This window comes from Cetorhinus maximus, chromosome 17 (assembly GCF_964194155.1).
Source record: "Cetorhinus maximus chromosome 17, sCetMax3.hap1.1, whole genome shotgun sequence".
Classification (NCBI taxonomy): domain Eukaryota; kingdom Metazoa; phylum Chordata; class Chondrichthyes; order Lamniformes; family Cetorhinidae; genus Cetorhinus; species Cetorhinus maximus.
The window spans coordinates 83,894,591-83,920,214 of record NC_135895.1 but is presented as its reverse complement, the minus strand read 5'-3'; the positions used below and the strand labels follow the sequence as shown (position 1 = coordinate 83,920,214).

The 25,624-nt window shown below is 44.3% G+C and overlaps 1 protein-coding gene across 6 annotated transcripts; it reads left to right on the top strand.

The window, feature by feature from the left end:
• LOC144692771 (protein FAM163A-like) lies at window positions 1-24,845 on the top strand. 6 transcript variants are annotated; one of them, XM_078561849.1, is made up of 4 exons: window positions 1-312; window positions 3,419-3,535; window positions 21,966-22,080; window positions 24,170-24,845. In XM_078561849.1, exons 3-4 carry the CDS (start codon window positions 21,988-21,990, stop codon window positions 24,533-24,535), a joined length of 459 nt encoding a protein of 152 aa, XP_078417975.1. In that variant the 5' UTR covers window positions 1-312; window positions 3,419-3,535; window positions 21,966-21,987; the 3' UTR covers window positions 24,536-24,845. The 6 variants fall into 6 exon arrangements, with proteins under 6 accessions (XP_078417975.1, XP_078417977.1, XP_078417979.1 ...); XM_078561851.1 differs by having other exon boundaries at window positions 3,370-3,535; XM_078561853.1 differs by lacking the exons at window positions 1-312; window positions 3,419-3,535 and adding an exon at window positions 8,321-8,441.
• The last annotated feature ends 779 nt before the right edge of the window (window positions 24,846-25,624 follow it).

Genomic DNA, 25,624 nt, shown 5'->3' with positions numbered 1-25,624 from the left:
GCTAGGTCTAACTGGAAGCAGAGTGCCTGCATTATATGGGGATGGTAAACACTGCTCCCTGCCTGGTCTAAGTGAATGAAAATACAAATGAGTAAGAAACTCTCAGGGGACAGAAAAACAGAATGAACAAGAAGCCTTTGCCTGGCATCCTGGATCTAGATGAGAGCCATTGCTGACTGCTCAGATGGTGGAAAAAGAGATGGAAAGGCTGAGGCATCACTGCCTCTGAGGACAGTCGACTGCAATTTGAGGCCAGGATTTCTGTTCTGTGCACTGTCTCTGAACACTTCAGTGGATAGGGATGCACAGCGGGTGAGAGTGCATTGTCAACTTTTCGATTAGCAGAGGGCGATCAGCAAGATTTCTTTGACCGCAGTTGCAATTGTGTTAGAGTGGGACTGGTTTCTATGATCTTTGCATTAGGCACAGGCCCCTAAATAATGCAGATTCTAGTAAAGTTTAGATGAATAAGAGCTATTGAGGTGACAATATTGGAGAGAGGTTTTTATATTGATTCTCTATCAGAGAGAAAGGAAAAGGCATAAATAATGAATATTTTTTGAGAGAAACCAATATAACAAAAACACTGCTGTCATGAACATCATTTTATTAAAAAGCAGGCCTACATTTTCTACATCCAATGGAGATCTTAGAGATTAGTTAATAAACTTATAATTTTCTGCTCCAGGATTGGGTCTCAGGTGAATGGAAGGGCAGCTGGAGAGTGAGAGAATGTTATAGACTAGAGGGAGGAGGGCCCTGATATTTCTAGCAGTAATGAAAATTCTCCATCCAAACCTTAAGGCCAAACCAAAGTTCTAAGGTTTAATAGCATGGTTTCACTTGTACTGTGGACCCTGGGAAACACGCCTGTAAATATCACCCATTTGGATTAAAAACAGAGATTGTAATGGGGCTCACTCATAAAAAATAAATCCTGCTCCACGTGCTACACATGGAAATGTTCAGCATAAATCTCTCTCCCATTAGTTCCCTCATTTAGAGTACATACTGACTTTATAACCATGACTATCTCTTGCTTTTACTCTATACGAGACAGTATTCAACAACCCTACAAGCAAAGAGGATAAGAGACAGGATTATATAAACGTGTCTCTCTTCACCAATGAAGGGTGTAGCATCTGCTTTATTTACACAGGAACTATAAATATTAGTTTAGTTTTCAATGATGTTCACATCAATGTTAATTGTGATGTTTAATGAAGTATTTCATGTGCACAGTAGGATTCCCAACACTTCTGCTTAGGGTGGGGTCTCCTGGAATGGGCGATTGGTCTTCCAAGCGCTGCTGCTGGTCCCTAGGGCAAGAGTCTATGTACGTGCGGTTTGGGCATGTGCAGTATCCTAACTGTGCTGACTTGCAACCAAACTGCACCATCTGAGCCTTGCTGGTTTTCCTGTTATTTGGAATGCACCACTTTGTTACTTGTATTGAGAATAATGGCGTTGTGGCCAATGAAAATCACCTGGAAACATTGACTCTGAAAATAGATTGGGGAAAGGAGATAGAAATACAAACTAGGAAGAGAGAGAGAGAGAGAAAACAGCAAAACGTAGAGCACAAGTAACTGACTATCTGCCTGTGATATATGATGTTTTATGATGTGTTTTATTACAGGGGTCTGGCAGCTTTAGTCCTGTTCTCTGAGCACTGAGCCTCACCTCCCTGAACCAGGGTTTCAGGGTTTCTACAGTGGGGTAGGAGAGAGAGTCAGTGAATTGAATTAGGTTTAGTTTTGGTTTTATTTATTATTTTTATAACTTTATGATGGAATCTGCGGTTTGCAGGGCTAGTAGGGGAGTGTGCAAGCTGTTGTCTGAACAGATGACTTATCAAACATTCTGTTGGGTGCACTTGACCCCTGTTTCAAAGCTTGTAGTTTTTGAGTCAGACCCTAACTGGAAGGGAAACTGAACATTCAGGTTTCTAGGGAAACTGAAGCTGGTTGATACCAGAAAAAAGACACAGGGCCATCCGAGATCAGATCATCCAGCGGTGCAGTGAGGCAGGCTGAAGAAAGTGAAGGCTGGATCCAGGGGCTGGCAATAGACAGATACAGGTTGCTGCGACTGTTTCTATTACTAAAAGAAATTAACCAACCAGACTCAGCCAAAGAGTCACTGCATTTTGGGATAAAGGTGGATCCATGCCATCAAGACTGTTGCAAGCAAAGCTGAGAATGTCTGGAAATGTGTGCCATCTTGGTGAAGACTGTGCCTGTGGTTGGGTGGAAACTGCTGTCAGATGAGAATCAGTGGATAAATCCTTGAAGAAAAAGAGCTGGAATTCTACCTGAGGAAGTTCAGGGCTTTGAAGAGTTTTGTGGCTGAAATTGGTACAATATATGCTGAGTGAACTGCCCAGTAGACCCGTGAGATCTATCTTTGTTGCATCTGCTATTTATTGTGTAACCATATATACTGACCATGAATTGTCTGTTAATTCATGTTTAGTTTATATTGACTTTGGTTAAAGTAAAAGTTGTAAAAAGTGAAATCTTGTCCATTGGTTTTTCATTGGCGTTGCTTGATAAATTTTGATCTTTAAGTTTGTTGATCTCCACAGGATCATCACAATTTGCTGTCATGTAAAAAGCCATTAAATTCTATGAAATATTTAGCTGCAGTTATTTATATCAATAATGTTTCTGTCAAAGCAGTTGTATTTATCTGGTGTTTGTCATTGTGGTTGATACTGTAGAAATATCACAGAATCAGTTTTTATTTGAACATTACTTCTATCTTTAAGGCTTTCTATTCTTTTATGTTCTTTCTTTGATCTATACCTTATGTTATTCATCCCACTATCAAACAAAAAGTCAAATATTTCATCAGATTTTAGTGATTTTTCTCAATTAAGTTAATATAATACAGCATTTGCAAATGTCATGTCCTCAATGGTCAAGTGATTAAGTATCACATGAGCAGTCATGTGATCAAATATCCTTTGATCACATCCCCAGGAATACATCAAACCAGAGTTGGCAATCCAAGTGTACAGATTCCTTCTCTCCAGTTTCTCAGCACCTAATGTGATTTTGAATGATTCGTGCAAGCAACTATCAGACAGCCAGACTTCACATGCCTTGGGAGTGCCTGCTGCTGTCAATGTTCTGTTCTGTCCTACCATGATGAGCAAACAAAAATGATAGATGTTGTGTCTTTAAATACAAAATGTCAACTAAGGATATTCATTTCTGGAGGTCACTCTGTTGAACAAGGCACTTCCTTTGTCTAGTTATCTCAATCAAGTTGACATTATGTAGTGTATCCGCGGTGACTTGATGCCCGAGAGAATGTTTCCGTTTAAATGGATGTTTCTAAGACGCACATCACTGTCATATGCAGGTGACACTGGAGAAGTTCAAATACTGACCATCAATTCTTCACCCTTCAGGGACTGGAGTGAGAAAGAGAGAGAGAGAGAAAGGATAAACAGTCTGTCTGCATTCAAAATATACAACACAAGACCCTAATGTGAAAAGAGACGAGGCACAACATCAACTATTCTAATGTGAGTATTAGTCCCTCTACATTTTTTCCTGGTATATACAACTTTGAAAAGAGAGCTGAGAATACTGGCCATGCATTATATCCCCACATGCCAAACCTTTGTTCATTTTGCAATGTGCCGTTGATGGGAGTGTTGTATAACTGGTGTTACTATAGTAAATAAAATGCCCGTGATTTCCCTTGTTACTGGATGTGAAACCTTGTTTCAGTGATGAGGAGGAAGCATCCGAGTTCAGTGATACGGACTTTATCTGAATATTTTCGCCAGGCAGCCAGCCTCCACTGTTGGGCTGACAGCCTAAGCTTTGCCAACTCTTGGTTGATCTTTTCGTGTTTTGCTCGGGGTTTTGCAGTTAATTAAGGAGGAATGAAATTTAGAGGAAGAGTGAGAGAGCGAACGGCGCTGTAGCTGGCTGTAACCTGATGATCCCCATATTTGATGGCAGAAGGGGTCAACAGCAGAAAAGACACCTGCTGTCTACCGCAGCAAGAACCAGTGATATCAAATGGGTCATTTCCCACACGACAGAGCTCCCGTATTATTCCCGATTTTAATACCGGAGTGTCGAGAAAGAATCTGGAAAAGGGGCATGTTGCAATGTCCAGGGACACATGAGAAAGGGATAGACAGAGAGAGGAACAGATGGGACGAGTAAACAATTCACATCCTAATGTCAGGCTAATAACACATTAACAAGTTGTAGCAGTTTAAAACTGAGACAATGCTGGGATGTGAACAGAATGCTCAGATTATCTGTACACCATCTGCTGGGGTGGAATCAGCCATTGATAACTCAGCCATTTTCTGCTAATGATCTAGGGAGCGGTAATACCAGAAGCTGAAGTACCAGTGGCAATTGGAAAGGTCTCTCCTGGCGAGTGTTATGTGGCCTTCAAACTTTGCATCTTCAAAGTCGACTGTCTGAACCCAGTGGTCTGTGCCTCCTCAGGCTCAATGTGCACTGTTGCTCTGCTGGTCAGCAGGTCGGCTTGGAGATACTGTCTCCTTGTGTGGGAACATTGAATGCCAGTGCATGGTTCACCTCCTCTAGAAGGCACTCCACAAACTAAACTTACCGAGTGTTGTTCAGCCAGCAACAGCAGAACTTCAAGTTCCCAAGAAGCCTCCCAACATGCCATTGGAACCACGATCCCTTCTGCTTTGGTTAATGCACCAACTTGTTTGCTGTGTGTCACCAGATAGCATTTTGATGCACATGGGTACTGCTGTCAGTTTCAACAGGTTTTCCAATACACATCTGCTGTGTGCAAAGCCTTGGCAATGCCATAAGATATTGGACTGTTCCCTCTAATTAAAATACAGTCAAAAATGATTGTACTGTTTCAAATACAGCCCCTTGTATTGAGATCCTCACTAATGAAGAAACGGTGAAAGAGCAGCTACCTTACTCCCCGGCGCCATGTAGCCACGCAAAATATACTATCATCTCCAGTCAAAAACTGAGCCTGTAATCTGGGGACAGTGGATAACAGGATGGTAACAATGGGACTGAGTAGTAGACATTAGTCTGGGTGTCTTTATGTCAGCCACACCGCATTTTTTTATATATTCATTCATGGGGATGTGGACGTCATTGGCTAGGCCAGCATTTATTGCCCATCCCTAATTGCCCTTGAGAAGGTGGTGGTGAGCTGCCTTCTTGAACCGCTGCAGTCCATGTGGTGTAAGTACACCCATAGTGCTGTTAGGGAGGGAGTCCTAGGATTTTGACCCGGCGACAGTGAAGGAACAGCGATATATTTCCCAGTTAGGATGGTGAGTGACTTGGAGGGGAACCTTCAGGCTTTGTGAGTCAGGAGGTGAGTTGGTCACCACAGAATTCACAGCTCTTGTAGCCACAATATTTATGTGGCTGGGTCAGTTAAGCTTCTGGTCAATGGTAACCCTCCAGGAAGTTGATGGTGAATAAATTCAGCAAAGATAATGTGATTGAACGTCTAGGGGAGATGGTTAGATTCTTTCGTGTTGGAGATGGCCGTTGCCTGATATCTGTGTGGCATAAACGCTATGAATGGTTGAGTGGTAAACATTGGTCACAGTGTCTTTGCATAGATTACACTGATGTCACGGACGCTGTAAAATGTGTTTCCCCAAAGTCACCCGTGAACAATGCCTGTGGGTATTTTCTTACCCATGGATTGAGAAATTCAATTTCCAATAACTCAGCAGCGAAACCTTTTTACTGAAAAGGAAAACGGTTAGTTTATTTCACACTATTGCTCTGGAAGTTACTTAAGAAAAAATGAAATTACAAACACATAAACACAAAGATTAATTACTGACGAAGGTAAAATGATACTTATAAAAATTGGATCAGTTTAGTCCATATTCGGTTCAGGCCTGATAAGTTTTGAAGTCGAGGGATTGCATTGTCTGAAGTGAAAGCCTTGATGTTGTAGAGTTGGCCCTGCAGCCGTGATGACTTCCATTGTCAAATTGCCAGAGCTTGCTTTAACAGGTGAGCTTAGTAGGTGGAATCAGGGTTTATAGGGAGAAGAGAAGGTTCCTTACTTCTGTTCTGCAGATATAGCACTTTTAGCTGCCTAGTTGCTTACAGCAGAAACTGTGGCCATTTCTAGATGCCTTTCTTTGTCTCTCCCTGGGCTAAAGTTTCTTCAAGATGGTTCTCTGTAGATCTGCCTTCTTCCTGCCCTTTTCAATGCTTTTTGCAGGTGAGGCAAGATGGCCACCATTATTATATGACCTGTATCAGACTGCAAAGTCACTTTCCATATAAGGCAAGTGGTGATTCCATCACAGCTATCCAAAGTCTCCTTACACCCAAGAGGGTCAAGGTTTTTCACACCTACAGTGGCTTATCAGCTACTGTCTTTGTGTTTGGAGGAATGCCATCAGGTCCATGAGTTTCTGTTTACTCTTTTGAAATACTCATTGGATTTTAGATGGACATGTCTGAGGAATGCATCCTTGTCTCCTCAGGAGTAAAGAAAGATGTTTGAAATCCATACTTCTATTTGGTAGCCTGGAGCCATTTTGAGAACAGTCTTTAAACTCAGTTCAATTTTTTTTTTAAATTTGACCTTCAGAACAGTTTTTCTTAAAAAAATAGTAATATTATAGCTGCGCACAATGACACTGCGTGAGTGGTCACATTGATTGGGGTGTCTTTGTGAGAGTGAGCTGTGAGGAGCTGAGATTTTCTCAGGTATTTCAGATAGGGCTGTGCAATCACTACAAATTAAAATTTATCCCTGTGCCCTGAATTGTGGCTGTACAAGTGCTCATTAAGTTAATGTCCTTCAGCATAATGGAGCTTGACTTAGAAAGAAGGATTTTAATATTTAGCGAAGCCCTCCTTGTTTAATAAGTTTGTGGTGGTTCGTCTGCCACTTATACGGTAGAGGGGACACTCCTCAGTAATGTACAGCATTGTTCAAGAAAGAAGAACCTTGAATTTAAAACACAACATCTGTATTTCGAAGGCAACCAGTAGGGTAAATAGTATTACAAAACAATCAGAAATGACCCTTCACAGATAAACAATTGTTTACACTTGCATGAGTCTCTGCTTCTTGGCTTAAGAGGAAAAATCAAATGGACCGTGGTACTTAAATATAAATAAAATATTCATGAAAAGCCTCACTATACAGTTGTGTCTGCCCCGAAGGCTTTATTGAAGAGAGTGCGTATGAAAGCACCAGGAAAGAAAGATTTGCATTTACACAGTGCTTTTCATGACCCCAGGATGTCCCAAAGCACTTTACAGCCAGCCAAACACTTTTGAAGTGCAGTCACTGTTGTAATGTAGGAAATGCAATGGAAAATATGCACACAGCAAGATCCCACAAACAGCATGTGATAACGACCAGACGATCGGGTTTAATGATTCAGTTAAGGGGCACATTTTGGCCACAACACCAGGAATAACTGGCCCACTTTTCTTCCAAACAATGCCGTGGAATCTTATACAACCACCTGAGAGGGCAACGGGACCTCGCTTTAACATCTCATACAAAAGGCAGTGCAGCACTGCCTCAGTAGGGACCCACGAGGGAACAGTGCTTAGCTTGAAATATTTCACCCTGGGGAGAGGTTCAAACAAAATGGTTCTAAACTTATCCAACTTGACTTTAAATTTTGCACGTTGTTTCTTATTGCTCTTTCACTGTCTTTTGATTAGTGAGGATATCCTGTGCAGCCCTCCATATGTTATCCAGTACGTAATTTATTATGCACTAATTAGCACTGACAGGGCTTTGCACACCACCGGTATGTGTTGTAAGATTGACTAATTATGCTTAAAATTTCAGTATCCAATTTGATGCTGTCTCCTGTGTTCTCTTAATTTGAGACCACACAGACCCAAGACCCACGGCACAGGACACCAGCCAGGGGAGCAAGTTAATTAGAAAGTAGTGATTAAATGATGCCAAGCTTAGGTTTTAACTTTGAGGATTGTAGGTGGGAAGGAAGACTGCGATCCACAGTTTCAAGGTCTTGTGCAATGCATTTGGGTCTCAACAGAATAAGAAGGGAGAACGTGTTGCCTATTTAGACTTTAGGAGAGGCAAGCTGAACCCAAGGGACAATTGTAGTCGCGGTAAAACAGAGAAAGCCAAGACAGGTTGGAACCTAGAGGTGAGGTGGATGCTAGAGGCGAGAAGGGGATTGCCTATTAAATGGCAAGTATTCCTTTTACCTTGTTCAGGGATGCGAGAGAGATGTTAGCACCCGTCCCCAGATACAGGAACAGTGTTCAAGTCTTGCATGAGCTTGGATTTCAGAGTGAGCTGAGAGCTGCTGAGGGAAGCAGGAAGTGAAATCGAACTCCTTGGAGGAGGAATTGTGGTTAGTTTTAGGTCAGGGGAGATGACGAGGTAAAGGACATCAGTAGACGATGAACTACAGAGTGGAGACGCAAAAGGTGAGGGGGCAGCAGTGAGACTGAAAGGAATTATATCGGAAGGATCGGGCAAAACAAGACTTAGGTAGAATTAAACAAATTAAGGATTAATTTGTCAGCTTTCTCGTTAAGAGAACTGAGCCACCAGAGTGGAAAAGAGATGGAAAGTTATAAGGTGCAACATTGGAAAAGATTCAGAGAGCGACACAAGGACATGGGTCGATACTTCTTTTCAGTAAATAAAACAGCTCTTGAATTCACAGAGACTCCAAGCAGAGATAAAGTCAACTCTGATGTTTCACACTGTTCAAGACAGCAGAAAAACAGGTATGACTAGAACAAGCTGTCATACCACAAGTGACAGGAAGGAAACAGTGAGGCATGAAACCCTCCATGCCAACTAGGATAACATCAGTGACTTCACCGGCAGGAGTCGAGGAATCAGAAGACAGAAAACTGCTGGAGCAGCAAAAGGTAGCAAAGAATTTTCAATCACAGCACAATCGTGGTAGGCTGGTTTACAGACTGATTCTGGAAGAAGAAACGCACTGTGATTTAGTGCAAGATATTCTGGAAGAGGTGCAGCAAGGATAAGGTTCAGTCCTGAGGAAAGCGTCTGATGTGCGGCTGAATTACAAGAGCCGATTGAGATAATTGAAAAGCTGATTGATGCACAGTCCCTCAAGCAGTGGCACTCGAATCAGCCTGACCTGGAAATGCAAAGACCATCCCTTATGTGAACAAGGTTTTTCGGTGCTTGAATTGATTGGGTTTGCTTGAGTAATATTTGTAAAGTGCTTTCGGTGCACAGTTGGAAGAATGATGGAGACTGTAGCTGAGGAGCCGGTGAGCTGTGAAAGAGATAGACTTTAAGCCAGAGAAGATCAAAGCCACATGCAGTGGAGTAAGTAGCAGAACATACATAGAGCAGGCACATTGGACAGGATATAAGAAGGGGAAAGTTAGAGGAAGAGGAGAAGCTTCAGTTCAGTGAGAAAGAGGAGATGCAAATCGACGGAGGGTGAGGTATGACAGAAGTGTAGGTGAAAGTAGGGAGAGGTTTTATGTGTTTCAGGGACTGGTACATTATAAACCACTAGGAGGACTACTATGTTGTTCTTAGTGAGAGTGAAGAAGCAGCAAGCATGTAATGCAAGCATGAGAGGAGAGGTAGTTCCAATGTGATATGTTAGGAGGTCTCTGGACACCCTCGCCAGGGTATGCTGCTCAGTGAAGACTCTCAATCCAGGAGAAAGCTGGCAGTGCCAGGATTGTCGCTGGCCAATGAGGCAGCTTCCAAAATCACAGCCTAAGGTCTCTCTAAAAGGAGCTAACTTTCCAACACCTGGAGCAGCAGGGAGCAGAGGGGTGTAGTGATCAGAGGAAGGGCAGAAAGAGCAAACATGGAGAGGCAAGAATAACAGAGGAGGAGGAGGGGGTGGGAATAATACAGGAGGAAGGGTTGAGAATAACAGACAAGGAGGGGGTGAGAATAAGAGAGGAGCAGGGGATGAGAATAACAGACAAGGAGGAGGAGTGGGTGAGAGTAAGAGAGGGGAAGGGGGTGGAATAACAGAGGAAGAGGAGGGAGTGAGAGCAACAGAGGTGGAGACGGCGAGAATATCAGGGGAGGAAGGGTGAGAATAAAAGAAGATGAAGGGGTGAGAGATACAGAGGAGGAGGAGACTGGGAATAACAGAGGAGGTGGGGGTGAGAATAACAAAGCTGAAGGAGGAGGGGGTGAGAATAAGAGAGGAGAAGGGGTGAGAATAACACAGGAGAAGGGGTAAGAATAAAAGAGGAGGGGGTGAGAATAAGAGAGGAGCAGGGGATGAGAATAACAGATGAGGAGGAGGAGGGGGTGAGAGTAAGAGAGAGAGAGCAGGTGGGAATAACAGAGGAGGAGGGAGGGGTGAGAACAACAGAGGTGGAGGCGGTGAGAATATCAGAGGAGGAGAAGGGGGTGAGAATAACACAGGAGGAGGGTTGAGAATAACAGAGGAGGGTGTGAGAGTAACTGAGGAGGGGGTGAGAATAAGAGAGGAGGGGTGAGAATAGGAGAGGTGGAGCAAGGAGTGAGAATAACAGAGGAGGGGGGGTGGCAATAAAAAGAGGATGAGGGGGTGAGAATAACAGAGCAGGAGGAAGCAGCAGGAATAACAGAGGAGGTGAGAGTGAGAATAACAAAGGAGGAGGGGGTGAGAATAAAAGGAGAGGAGGAGTGGATGAGAATGACAACAGAGGAGGGGTGTGTGAGAATAACAGAGGAGGACGAGGGGGTGAGAATACGAAATGAGGAGGGGTTGTGAATAACAGAGGAGGGGTGTGTGAGAATAACAGAGGAGGACGAGGGAGTGAGAATACGAAATGAGGAGGGGTTGTGAATAACAGAGGAGGAGGGGGTGAGAATAAGAGAGGAGGACGAGGGGGTGAGCATAACAAATACACAGGGGGTGCGAATAAAAGAGTTGGAGGAGGTGGAGGTTAAGAGAGGAGGGTTGAGAATAACTAACAAGCAGAGGGTGAGAATAACCAAGGAGGAGGGGCGAGGTGGGGTCAATTTAAAATTTTAAAAATGAGGTTGCCAGATTTTTATTAGGCTAGAGTACTAAAGCTGACCAAAACAGGGCAGATTGACGGAACTAAGTGTAGTATTCGAGCGTTCAGGGCTGAAAGGATTAATATGTGGGACTGAAGAAACAGTTCTGCCCACAGGATGATGTAAGAGAGAGTCACATGACTAAGCATCTAGAAGGAGAATGCTCATGCCTTAGATTGAGTAACAGTTAGTCATGTGTATCTGCAAATAGTTATGTTCTTACAATGAACCTGTTATTGTTCAGACATATCTGGTTGTGTTCTGCTTGGCAAGCTGTGACGAGTGGTGTGCTGCAGGGATCAGTGCTGGGGCCTCAACTTCTTACAATTTATATAAATGACTTGGATGAAGGGACTGATGGTATGGTTGATAAATTTGCTGATGACACAAAGATAGGTCAGAAACTAAGCTATGAGGGGGACACAAGGAGGCTACAAAGATAACTTAAATGAGTGGGTAAAGACCTGGCAAATGAAGTATAATGTGGAAAAATGTGAAATCATCCATTTTGGCAGGAAGAATAAAAACAAAGCCTATTATCTAAGTAGTGAGAGATTGCAGAGCTTTGAGATGCAGAGGGATCTGGGTGTCTTAGTGCCTGAATCACAAAAGATTAGTATGCAGGTACAGCAGGTAATTAGGAAAGCTAATAGAATGTTATCATTTATAGTGTGGGGAATTGATTACAAAAGTAGGGGCGTTATGCTTCAGTTGTACAGGACATTGGTGAGACTACATCTGGGGTAGTGTACAGTATTGGTCTCCTCATTTAAGGAAGGATGTAAATACATTGAAAGCAGTTCAGAGTAGGTTTACTAGACTCATATCTGGAATGGGCAGGTTGTCTTATGAGGAAAGGTTGGACAGGTTAGGCTTGTATCCACTGGAGTTTAGAAGAGCAAGAGGCGATTTGATTGAAACATATAAGACCCTGAGGGGTCTTGACAGGGTGGATGTGGAGAAGACGTTTCCTCCAGTGGGAGAATCTAGAACTAGGGGTCACCATTTAAAAATAAGAGGTCACTCATTTAAGGCAGAGATGAGGAGAATTTTTTTCTCTCAGAGGGTTGTGACTCTTTGGTACTCTCTCCCTCAAAAGGCGGTGCACCAGAGTCTTTGGATATTTTTAAGATAGAGCTAGATTGATTCTTGATTAACAAGGGGATGAAAGGTTACTAGGGGTAGGCAGGAATGTGGGGTTCTGGTTACATTCAGATCAGCCATGATCTTATTGAATGCTGGAGCAGGCTCGAGGGGCCGAGTGGCCTCCTCCTGCTCCTAATTTGTATGTTCATATGTTCAAATGTTCCCATGTCTCTATTTACAGCTGTGGCCTGACTTATGCCACATGCTGTGGAACAGGGGAATAAATCAGACTTAAAAGGGGGCTGATGAAGAGCCTCACAGTGTTGTAAATTTAATCCAGACCAAGTTGAATATCTTTTTATTTGGTCATTGTCCCTGATCTATTTTCCCCTGTGCTCTGACCCCTCTTGGAATCCGTTCCACACACCTTCATCACTCCACATTCCCTATCAGAACTCGTAGCCTCAACAACTAGACAATCAGTGTTAAAACAGAAACATTTTAAAACACGTAACCTGGCAAAGTGTTGAAGTTTGCAGAATTAATGTGGAGTTATTTTTCGAAATAACAATTGAAACAGATCACCTTAATCAGCAAGAAGGGCCTAAAGAATAACAGATAACAATTAATCCAAAGTCAAGAAAAGCATTCAAACACAAAGAGAGTCTTCTACTTCTGTAGTGCCTCAGAATGTCTCATGTGTGCTATAGCCATTGAAGAGCTTTTAAATTAATGTATGAAATGAGGCGGCTAATTTGCGGACAGCAAAATCCCTCAAGCAACTTACGAATGTACGAAATAGGAGCAGAAGTAGGCCATTCGGCCCCTCGAGCCTGCTCCGCCATTCAATAAGATCATGGCTGATCTGCTTGCGTTTTGAATTCCACGTTCCCAACGACTCCCGATAACTTTTGATTCCCTTGCCTAACAAGAATCTATCTACCTCTGCAATTAGGGAGACATGGCTGCAGGGTGACCAAGGATGGGAACTGAACATCTGGGGGTATTCAATACTTAGGAAGGACAGACAAATGGGGAAAGGAGGTGGGGTAGCTCTGTTAGTAAAGGAGGAAGTCAATGCAATACTGAGGAAGGATATTGGCTCGGAAAATCATGATGTGGAATCTGTTTGGGTGGAGATAAGAAACACCATGGGGCAGAAAGCATTAGCGGGAGTTGTCTACAGACCCCCAAACAGTAATGGAGATGTAAGAGAAAGCATTAAGCAGGAAATTAGAGATGTATGCAATAAGGGTACAACTATAATCGTGGGTGACTTTAATCTACATATAGATTGGATAAACCAAACTAGCAATAATACTGTGGAGGAGGATTTCCTGGAGTGTGTACGTGATGGTTTTTCAGAACAATATGTTGAGGAACCAACTAGAGAACAGGCCTACACTGGGTATTGTACAATGAGAAAAGATTAATTAGCAATCTTGTTGTGTGGGATCCCTTGGGGAAGAGAGACCATAAAATGATAGAATTGTTCATTAGAATGGAGAGTGAAGAAATTGAATCTGAAACTAGGGTCCTGAATCTAAATAAAGGGAACTTCGAGGGTATGAGGTGCAAGTTGGCAATGATGGATTGGGGAACCTTACTAAAAGCATTGACAGTGGATAGGCAATGGCCAATATTTAAGAGATGTATGCATGAATTACAACAATTATTCATTCCTGCCTGGTGCAAAAGTAAAACAGGAAAGGTGGCTCAACCACGGATTACAGAAGAAATTAGGGATAGTATTAGATCCAAAGAGGAGACATATAAAATTGCCAGAAAAAGTGGCAAGCCAAAGGATTGGGAGCAGTTTAGAATTCAACAAAAGTGGACAAAAAGATTGATCAAGAAGAGGAAAATGGAGTATGAGAGTAAACTTGCAAGGAACATAAAAACTGACTGTAAAAGCTTCTATAAGTATGTGAAGGGGAAAAGATTAGTGAAGACAAACGTAGGTCCCTTACAGTCAGAAATGGGGGAAATTATAATGGGAATAAAGAAATAGCAAAAGAATTGAACACATATTTTGGTTCTGTCTTCACAAAAGAGGACACAAATAATTTCCCAGAAATGTTAGGGAACCAAGGGTCTAATTAGAGGGAGGAACTGAAAAAAACCAGTATTAGTAACAAAATGGTGCTAGAGAAATTAATGGGGTTAAAGGCTGAAAAATCTCCAGGCCTGATAATCTACATCCCAGGGTACTAAAGGAAGTGGCCCTGGAACTATTGGATGCATTGGTGGTCATCTTCCAAAATTCTATATAAAGCCTACAGATTGGAGGGTGGTAAATGTAACCCCACTATTTAAAAATGAGAGAGAGAAGAGCAAAGAATTACAGCCCAATTAGCCTAACATCAGTAGTGGGGAAAATGCTAGAGTATATTATGAAACACGTGGTAACTGAACACTTGGAAAGCATTAGCGGGATTAGACAAAGTCAGCATGGGTTTATGGAAGGGAAATCGTGCTTAACTAATCTACTGGAGCTTTTTGAGGTTGTGACTAGTAGAATAGATAAGGGAGAACCAGTGGATGTGGTGTATTTGGATTTCAAGAAGGCTTTTAGAGTCCCACATAAGAGGATAGTGGGTAAAATTAAAGCACATGGGGAAGAATTTTCCCCCCAATGGGGGGTGTTGTGCAGGGGGTGGGTGGGAGCAAACGCAAACCCGATCGGCGCCTCCAATCAGGTGCCCACCGCCATTTTACATGGGTGGATCAATTAAGGGCCGCCCAGCGTGACACACATCTGAAAGCGCTGAGTACTCCCTGTGTGGGCGAGGGGGATTCCCTGAGTCGGGGCCTGCGCAGAAATCTCCCTGGAGGTGCCTCAGGGAGATCAGTTTAAGTTATGGGAAATTTAATAAAGGTGAAAAAAATTTTAAGGACATGTCCCCCCACGTGAAACTGTCACCTGAGCTGGGACATGTCCATTAATTTTCTCAAAAATTTTTATTTAATTTATAAACCCTCCATGAAACCTCATCCCACCCGTGGATGAGGTTTCATGAAAAATGCGAAGGCCGCCTGGGCTCTTCGCCTGCCCGTGAACCTTAAGGCACCATTCTAAACAACTTTAATTACTTTGTTAATGGCCTTAGACAGTTCGGCAGGCGCGCAGCCAACCTAAATAACGCACAGTGACGTCAGGACGCCCGCCCGATGTCACCGCGCGCCATTTTACGTGTCGGCGAGCGGGCCCCACCCCCGCTCGCCAACGGGATAATTCTTCCCTTGGGATTGGGGGTGATATACTGGCATGGATTGAGAATTGGTTGACAAACCAGAAACTGAGCGGGAATAAATGGGTCTTTTTCCAAGTGGCAGGTGGTGACTAGTGGTGAACCACAGGGATCAGTGCTTGGACCCCAGCTATTCACAATATATATCAATGACTTGGATGAAGAAACCAATTGCAATATTTCCAAGTTTGCTGACAACACAAAACTGGGTGGGGTTGTGAGGAGGATGCAAGGAGGCTTCAGGGTGATTTAGACAAGTTGTGTGTGTGGGCAAACACATGGCAGATGCAGTATAACGTGGATAAATGTGAAGTTATATGCTTCGGTGTGAAAAACAGAAAGGCAGGGTATTATTTAAATGGTGATATATTGGGAAATGTGGATGTACAAAGGGATCTGGGTATCCTTGTACACCAGTCAATGAAAGTAAACAGGCAGGTGCAGCAAGCAATTAGGAAGACAAATGGTATGTTGGCCTTCATTGCAAGAGGATTTGAGTTCAGAAGTAGGGATGTCTTACTGCAGTTATACAAGGCCTTGGTGAGACCACACCAGGAGTATTGCGTGTAGTTTTGGTCTCCCTACCTAAGAAAGGATATACTTGCCATAGAGGGAGTGCAGCGAAGGTTCACTAGGCTGATACCGGGGATGGCAGGGCTGTCGTATGAGGAGAGTTTGGTTCAGCTGGGCCTGTATTCACTAGACTTTAGAAGAATAAGAGGGGATCTGATTGAAACGTATAAAATTCTAACAGGGCTAGACAGACTAAATGCAGGAAGGATGTTTCCCCTGGTTGGGGAGTCTAGGACCAGGGGCCACAGTCTCAGGATATGGGGCAAGCCATTTAGGACTAAGATGAGGAAAAATTTCTTCACTCAGAGTGGGGTCAACCTGTGGAATTCTCTATTGTGGAGGCCGGGTCACTGAGAAAGAAATTAATAGATTTTTGGATATTGGGGCATCAAGGGGTATGGAGAGAAAGCAGGAATATGACATTGAGATAGAGGATCAGCCATGATCATATTGAATGGCGGAGCAGGCTCGAAGGGCCAAATGGCCTACTCCTGCTCCTAGTTTCTATGTTTCTATGGCCCTGCCTCCACCACCTTCTGAGGCAGAGAGCTCCAAAGTCGCACAGCCCTCTGAATGATGAGACACCAGGGAGAATTCCAGGCTCATCCACCTGAGAGAGCAAACGGGGCCTCGGCTTAACGTCTCATCCGAAGGACGGCGCTTCCAACAGTGCAGCACTCCCTCAGTGCACTGCACTGGGAGTGTCAGCCTGGATTCTATCTCTATTTTGGGCCAAAGTGCCACAGCCTTGTGTCTCTAAGGTGTGAGTGCTACCAACCGAGCGTTGAAACCTAAAAGGATAACAACTGGCCGACAAAGAAAAAGACAAAAGTCAAAACAAGTCAAATAGTGCAAAGAAGAGCATCTGGAGGGCCTCATGGATAGGTGTGTCTGTTTAAATCATAGGGCTTGTACAAAGGGAAATTAAATTCGTTGGTAATAGTTTCTTAAATGCTTCATTTTCAGCCGCTAGACGGGAACTTAAACATTGCACCTCGGTATTTTATGAAAATAAAATGTCCTGGATATTTTAGTAATTTTTAAAATAGTCATTGTGCATAGATGCAGAGTTATTGTGATTGATTTCTACAGAGTAATGAGTGAAGAAGTTGTTTATCAGCTGTTGAGCTTTGTCTCATTTGGGCCTAGTTAATGAACGGGCTGTCAAAGATTTCCTAAAAAAACACACACACACAAATCAATCTTTCCCCCTTATTTGTGTGTTTTGTGACACAAACAGATTTTCAGTTAATTTTTGATCAGCAGATGAACAGATCTCAGAGCCCGATGAGCTTTCCCCCTTTGCCCCTGTTTAGTCTTTGGACTTGGCTATTTATTTGACCTGGAGCTTGCAGCAGCGCCGATACAGAGCCCAGGCCGTCAAAGCATTACAAACACAGGTCTTTTATCAGCAGTATTATTGCTGTGTTACTCGATCATTTCAGCTGTTGTTACCTTGAGACAGAACGAAGAAGTGGCATCACCAAACTGGAATCTCGTTTGCATCTCGAATCTCTGGCTCACAGCCCAAAAACACAAATCCCTGATGACATTGCCTTTTTAATCAGAAGAGATCCTCCCCAATTTCCGGCTAGTTATAACATTGGCAAACATCTGCATCACAACCAAGGACTTGCCGTGATCCAACTGATGCCAACACTGCCACTGTCGGGTGGTCTGTGGTACTGCGGGGCTCTGCCACTAAACTGAATCAGCATTCCAGTGCTCAGATACCATCTCTGACAACCAAACGAGCAGCTCATTTAGTGTTAGCTACATACTTTGTGAAATTGCTGCAATGTAGCTTGCAGGAAAGAAGGGAAAAATGTATTTTCAACCTCACCCACACCAATCATGAAGAATTACATACGATGTACAGCACAGAAACAGGCCATTCAGCCCAACCTGTCCATGCCAGTGTTTATACTTCACTTGAGCCTCTTCCTCATCTAAATCCATCATCGTAACCTCTATTCCCTTCTCCCTCAAACACTCGTCTAGCTCCCCGTTAAATGTATCTGTATTATTCACTTCAACCACTCCTTGTAGCAGCGAGTTCCACATTCTCATCACCCTTTGGGTAAAGAAGTTTCTTCTGAATTCCATCTTAGATATCTTGCTGGCTATCTTAAATTGATGGTCTCTAGTTTTTCCCCTTCCCCACAAGTTGAAACATTCTCTGGACGTTAAGTCTATCAAAATCTTTCATAATTTTAAAGGCTTCTATTAGGTCACCCTCCAGCCTTCTCTTTTCGAGGTTAAAGAGACCCAGCCTGTTCATCTTTTTCCCTCTCTGGTACCTCTGTATCCTTTTTATATTATCCTGACTAGTTGACCAGAAAAGCACCTGCTGTGTAAAAAAAAACTGCATTTATGTAGTGCCTTTTACAGCCTCAGAATGCCACAAAGCACTTTACAGCCAATGAAGTATTGCCTCAAGTGCTGTCACTGTGGTAGAAACCACGGGAGCCAATTTGCACACAGCAAGCTCCTCCAAACAGCCAATGATGAGAATGATCAGGTAATCTGTAATCGTGATGGTGGTTGAGGGAGAAATATTGGCCAGGGCACAGTGGAAAACTTCCCTGCTGTTCGCTGAAACAGTGCCCTGGGATAAGCCCACCTGAGAGGGGAGACAGGAACTTGGTTTAATATCTCATTTGGAAATCGACACCTTTGACAGTGCAGCACTCCTTCAATATTGCACTACAGTGTGAACCTGGATCATTGCTCAAACCACAACCAGGCTATCATATGAATTGTGGATATCTCTTCAGGCTTAAAATCCCACTCAGTCTGCTTTTCACATTCGCATAAAATTGCTGTGTGTTATTTTGACTAAGTTAGTAGCCTTTTTGTCTTTCTTTTGAATGAGCTAACAAGCACATTAACCAGTTCAGTAGGAACACCCATGTGAATTTGAAACCATAATACCACACCCTCCTGCCCTCTCGCATGGTGGAATGAGCATTGAGGTGTCCATTGTGATACTGAGCCATACCAGTGCTGAGGTAACAGTCTGAGCAGGAGTAAAGATGCTACAAATGGTGCGAGTAACCCAAGGTTTGAACAGGCTGGGCAGGAGTAAAGATGCTACAAATGGTGTGAGAAACCCAAGGTTTGAACAGGTTGGGCAGGGATCAGTCATGGTGACTACTCCTAAATGCCGATCACTGTCCAGAGACTCCAACTGCTACGTGTGGCTGTAGAACCATAGAACCATAGAACACTACAGCACAGAAAACAGGCCATTCGGCCCTCCTAGTTTGTGCCGAAATATTATTCCGCTAGTCCCATTGACCTGCACCTAGTCCATAACCCTCCAGACCTCTCCCATCCATGTATCTATCTAATTTATTCTTAAAACTTAAGAGTGAGCCCGCATTTACCACGTCAGATGGTAGCTCGTTCCACACTCTCACCACTCTCTGAGTGAAGAAGTTCCCCCTAATGTTCCCCCTAAACCTTTCCCCTTTCACCCTAAAGTCATGTCCTCTCGTGTTTATTTCTCCTAATCTAAGTGGAAAGAGCCTACTCGCAGTTACTCTGTCTATACCCCTCACAATTTTGTAAACTTCTATCAAATCTCCCCTCATTCTTCTACGCTCCAAGGAATAAAGTCCTAACCTGTTTAATCTTTCCCTGTAACTCAACTCCTTAAGACCCGGCAACATCCTAGTAAATCTTCTCTGCACTCTCTCAATCTTACTGATATCCTTCCTGTAGTTAGGCGACCAGAACTGCACACAATACTCCAAAGTTGGCCTCACCAATGTCTTATACAACCTCGCCATAACATCCCAACTCCTATACTCAATACTATGATTTATGAAGTCCAGTATGCCAAAAGCTTTCTTTACAACCTTGTCTACCTGTGACGCCACTTACAGGGAATTATGTATGGAATTGTGTGGACAGAGTGGACACTGCTCGCTTGTCATTCACGCAATGGTTGAGTGACTTGTCGACACTTGCCTTTAGAATGACCACTTAGGCAAAACCTAAAGGGGAAGGGCAGTGATCCCTTTTCTTGCCATTGAATCTTTGTTTTGTTCCTTCATACAGCACAGAGCCTGTGATTATTGGATTGCTGCTCAATGATTGTAGACATCTCCAGTAGGAGAAACAAGAAAGGTCGGATATACTCAGGTCTAGCAACATCTGTGGAGGGAGAAACAGAATTAATGTTTCAAGTCGATGACTTTTCACCAGAACTGAAAGAAGCGAGAGATGTAATAGGTTTTAAGCAAGGCAGGGAAAGGATGAAGGGGAGGAAAGAACAGAAGGGAAGGTCTGTAATAGAATGGAGGGCAGGAGAGATTAAATGACAAAAGGAATGACGATGATGCAAGAAAAAGGAGATAGCTGTGATGAAAGGTTACCTTTGTTTCTCTCAGACGCTGCCTGACCTGTTAAGTACTTCCAGCATTTTCTGTTTTTACTTCAGATTTTCAGCATCTGCAGTATTTTGCTTTTGCAAAAGGAGATAGTGATTGGGACAAGTCTAGAGGAGGTGTAAATGAGAATAGCAGAATCATCGCCAACAGTCGCTGTCCAAAACAATGGGGACTGAGGTTATGATCTGAAATTGTTGAACTCAACGTTGAGTACAGAAAATTGTAAAATGTCCAATTAAGTGGCAACGTTCCTTGAGCTTACATTAAGCTTCATGGAAACGTTAGGGAGACACAGGTGTTCCGCAAAGTGGTCACCCTGTCTGAGTTTATTTTCTTCAAAGTGGAGGAGACTGCAACGTGAGTAGTGTATCCACTGAGCTAATCTGAACGTACAAGTAAATCATTCTTTCAGCTGGAAGGGGTACTTGGGGCTCTGGACAGTGAGAAGGTGAATGGACAGGTGTTAGATCTCCTGTGCTTACATGGAAAGGTGCTGTAGGAAAGGGAGGGGCTGTCAGGGGAGGCTGAGGTGTGGGCCAGGGAGTCGCGGAGGGAACGGTCCCTTGGTAATGCTGAAAGTGAAAGGTGTGTATGGGTGGTATCCCTGAAGGTGACAGAAATGGTGGAGAATGGTCCGGTATCTGGGGAGGCTGGTGGGTTGAAAGGTGAGGACAAGGGGAACTCTGTCATGGTTCTAGGAGTGAGGGGAAGGGATGAAGGCAGAGGGAAAGGAAAAAAGGAAATAAAGAAAGAAAGGACTTGCATTTATATAATGCTTATTACAACCCCCGGACATCTCAAAGTGCTTTAAAGCCAATGAAATACTTTTGAAATGTCACTGTTGTAATTTGGAAATGCAGCAGCCAATTTGCGCACAGTAAGTTCCCACAAACAGCATTTGATAATTGTCAGATAATCTATTTTTGTCATGTTGATTAAGGGATAAATATTGACCAGGATACCGGAAATAACTCCCCTGCTCTTCTTCAAAATAGTGTCATGGGACCACCCAAGCAGGCAGATGGGGCCTTGATTTAACATCTCATCTGAAAGATGGCATCTCCAACAGTGCAGCACTCCCTCAGGTGCTGCGCTGGAATCTCAGCCTTGATTTTTATGCTCAAAGCCCTGAGTGGGACTTGAACCTGGAACCTTGTGACTTAGAGGTGAGTGTGCTACCAACGGAGCCAAGGCTGACAGCTCAAAGCAGTAAGTGGAATGGACATAATTGAAGCCCCTGGCAGGAAATCTTCAGTTGAGGAAAAGGGAAGACTTATCAGATCACTGGCATAGAAGGTGGAATCATCAGAACAAAAGCAACAGCGAAGGAGGAACTGGGCGAATGGAATGGAATCCTTACTGGAAGCGGGGCATAAGAAAGTGTAATCATGGTAGCTGTAGGCTTATAATGAATCCATTGGTTGTTTGTCTATCCCCAGAAATGGAACCAGAGAAGTCAAGGAAGTGAATTCTCATCCTTGTGATCAAATCCCTCAGTAGCCTCCTTGCTTATCCTGGTGATCAAATCCTTCCCGTGGTCTTGCTCCTTTGTAACTGGGTGAAAGACAAATGTGGAACTGTGCCTTTCCCTACCCACTGCCACCCCCAACCTCACCATTTTCTCTCTTTGTTCTTCCAGGGTTTGATGGAGATTCGGTCGGATGACAGCTGGAACTGTTGTTATCACTGGTGGAATACTAGCAACAGTAATACTGCTGTGTATCATAGGCGTGCTCTGTTACTGTAGGCTTCAGGTGAGTTCCCAAATGTCACAGGTCAGATTTAACTGAGGGGGAAAGGGAGAGGACAGCATAGTGAGTGAACCTATCAGGAGGTTCTGACTGACAGCTGAAGCCCATGGTGTGTCTGCTTTGAAGCTGGTTCCTCCCTGTTTGTCTGGAGTGCAATGGCTGAGTTCAAAAGTAGACCTTGGCGACTCATTGAGTAAGTGGTTGCCCAGTGCCTGCCATACTGTGTAGAAGGAATCAAGACTTGCATTTCTATAGCACCTTTCACAGCCTAGGGATGTCACAAAGAGACTTACAACCAATGAAGCACTTTTTGAAGTGTAGTCCTTGTTGCAATGTAGGAAACGCAGTTGTTAATTTAAAGGCAGCGGTCTCCCACAAACAGCGATGAGGTAAGCAACCAGTGTTTTATAGTACTGTTGGTTAAGGGATAAATGTTGGTCAGGTCAGAACCATGAGAGAAAATTCCCCATCTCTTCTTCAAAGTGGTGCCTGGCTAGGGCAGAGTCAGTCTCAGAATAAAGGACAGGCCATTTAGGATTGAGATGAGGAGGAATTTCTACACATACACACACACACACACTCTCTCCTCTCTCACACACTCACACTCTCCCCTCTCTCTCTCTCACACACACACACACACTCTCCCCTCTCTCTGACACACACAAAAACTCTCCCCTCTCTCACACACACACTCGCACTCTCCCCTCTCTCACACACTCACGCTCTCCCCTCTCCCTCTCACACAAACACACACTCTCACGCTCTCCCCTCTCCCTCTCACACACACACACTCCACGCTCTCCTCTCTCCCTCTCTCTCACACACACTCACGCTCTCCTCTCTCCCTCTCTCTCACACACACACTCACGCTCTCCCCTCTCCCTCTCACACAAACACACACTCTCACACTCTCCCCTCTCTCTCACACACACACACTCTCACGCTCTCCCCTCTCCCTCTCACACACACACACTCTCCCCTCTCTCTCTCACACACGCTCTCCCCTCTCTCTCTCTCACACACGCTCTCCCCTCTCTCTCACACACACACACTCTCACGCTCTCCCCTCTCTCTCTCTCACACACGCTCTCCCCTCTCTCTCTCTCACACACGCTCTCCCCTCTCTCTCTCTCACACACGCTCTCCCCTCTCTCTCTCTCACACACGCTCTCCCCTCTCTCTCTCACACACTCACACTCTCCCCTCTCTCTGACACACACAAACACTCTCCCCTCTCTCTGACACACACAAACACTCTCCCCTCTCTCACACACACACTCACGCTCTCCCCTCTCCCTCTCACACAAACACACACTCTCACGCTCTCTCCTCTCCCTCTCACACAAACACACACTCTCGCGCTCTCCCCTCTCCCTCTCACACACACACACTTACGCTCTCCCCTCTCTCTCACACACACACTCATGCTCTCCCCTCTCACACACACACACACACACTCTCCCCTCTCTCTCTCACACACACACACACACACGCTCTCCCCTCTCTCACACACACACTCACTCTCCCCTCTCTCTGACACACACAAATACTCTCCCCTCTCTCACACACACATTCACACTCTCCCCTCTCTCTGACACACACAAACACTCTCCCCTCTCTCACACACACACTCACGCTCTCCCCTCTCCCTCTCACACAAACACTTACACTCTCCCCTCTCTCTCTCTCACACACACACACTCATGCTCTCCCCTCTCACATACGCACACACTCTCCCCTCTCTCTCACACACACACACTCACTGTCTCCTCTCACACACTTTGTGGGGCTGCAGGACATTACAGAGATAGGGAGGGAGGAGTGAGACCATGGAGAGATTTGAAAGCAAGGTTTCGAATCGAGGCATTGCTGGAGTGGAAGCCAACATGTGACCATAGAGTTGGTGGGTGAGCAGGATTGAGTGAGAGTAATTTGGATAGCGGCAGCAGAACTTTAGATGAGCTCAAGTTTATGGTGGTTACAAAGTGGGATTCCAGTCAGGAGAACATTGGAGTTGTCAAAGCAAACTGTTAATTGCTGGTTTCATCCAAGTTATGCCTCCACTTCCTTTCTTCTTTCTGTCCCCTCCCAGTATTATTGCTGCAAGAAGGATGAATCAGACGATGAAGAGGAAGGTTCGGATTTACCCGTTCATCCACACTATGCTTGCAACTCATGCAACGCGCACCTTGTGGACGGTTTGGTCACTCAGCGGGCTCCTCCAGTGGAGCCCAGCCAGACAGTTGCGAGGAGCTCATGCCCCAGCTGCTCACCCTTTTACATACAGACCGCAGACGAGATGCGCAACGGGGGCGACCGCATCACGTACACTCCCGCCCGCTACAAAGAGCCAGGGCTGCCCATCGAGATGCCATCGCTTCAAGGTTTCCCGGTGAGCCGGCAAAACACCATGCGGGAGACGCTTGCGGGTGTCAGGGCTATAAGTACTGATGTGTGAACTGGGGACCGGGGAGCTTTGGGAGGTGGATAGAGGGAGACTATTTTTTTCTATTAAGGGGAGGAAAAAGAGAGTTTGCAAAACAGCATATGGCCTTGAACAAGAGGCTCCAATAAAGGAAATTCACCCCTATCTAATCTCATCAATGAAAGGCAGCATCTGCCCTACAAGAACACAACAAGGGCATTACTTAGTTCCACCCTTAAGTTTCTTTCTGGGTGACAGCACAGACAAGAGATGAAACCAGTTCTGCTGCACTCTTTTTGGCAAGTTCACTTGTGTTTTAATAAACTTTCCACAGAACCTTTTAAACACAAAGAGAGCATGGGTGGCTCCTCTTTTTTTTTCCCAAAGAGGTTAAGGGCATTATATTCCCAAATGTAAGATTTCAAAGTCAAATTAGCAAACCAGGCTGGAATTTAAGCATCATAGAGCAAAAAGTGCCATTTCACTGGGTTTTTTTTGCTGCCACTTCAACCTGTTAATTCTTACACCAGATGCATCCCGATGTATCCCAGTGCATTGTTAAGTTGGTTGCATTCCGCATCAGATCATGGGATTTGTTCTGCTCAACAGCCAGTCTCTAACTTAACATTTATTTTTTTTAAATCCTCTCACTGCACCTCCAGACTCACTGAATATTGTTTCAATGCATTTCATTCCACCTCAACACTCTCCCATCTCAGCCAACAGTCTTGGCCATGGTCGGGAGGAGGAAGAGGCCTTGTGCTCCTGAACACTGCTGTGAGCAGCCCAGGCTGTTCATTCTCTGTTTTCTTTAAACCCTTTTGCGAATTAGTTCTAAAACTATTGGCAATGTGGTGGAGTGGTGGGACGGGGCGGGATGGAGGAAGAGTCTGCTTGACTGGGCAGGATGGTTGGAGATAGAATACCATTTGGTGAAAGTTCCACGAATACATCCAGCTAGAGTTGGCAACCTGAGTGGATAGAGAAAGTTGGGGGAGGGAGAGGTGGGCAAGGAGCAGTTCCTGAGGGAAGATACAGAGAGTTGATGAGACCACTTTTGAAGTGCTGTGTACAGTTTTGATCTCCTTATTTAAGAAAGGATATAAATGCATTGGATGTAGT

Bases quoted from the DNA above. Each gene is read 5' to 3' on its own strand.
- LOC144692771 (XM_078561849.1), top strand. From the start codon at position 21,988: ATGACAGCTGGAACTGTTGTTATCACTGGTGGAATACTAGCAACAGTA. The intron at 22,081-24,169 runs GTGAGTTCCCAA...GTCCCCTCCCAG, and splicing joins TCTGTTACTGTAGGCTTCAG to TATTATTGCTGCAAGAAGGA.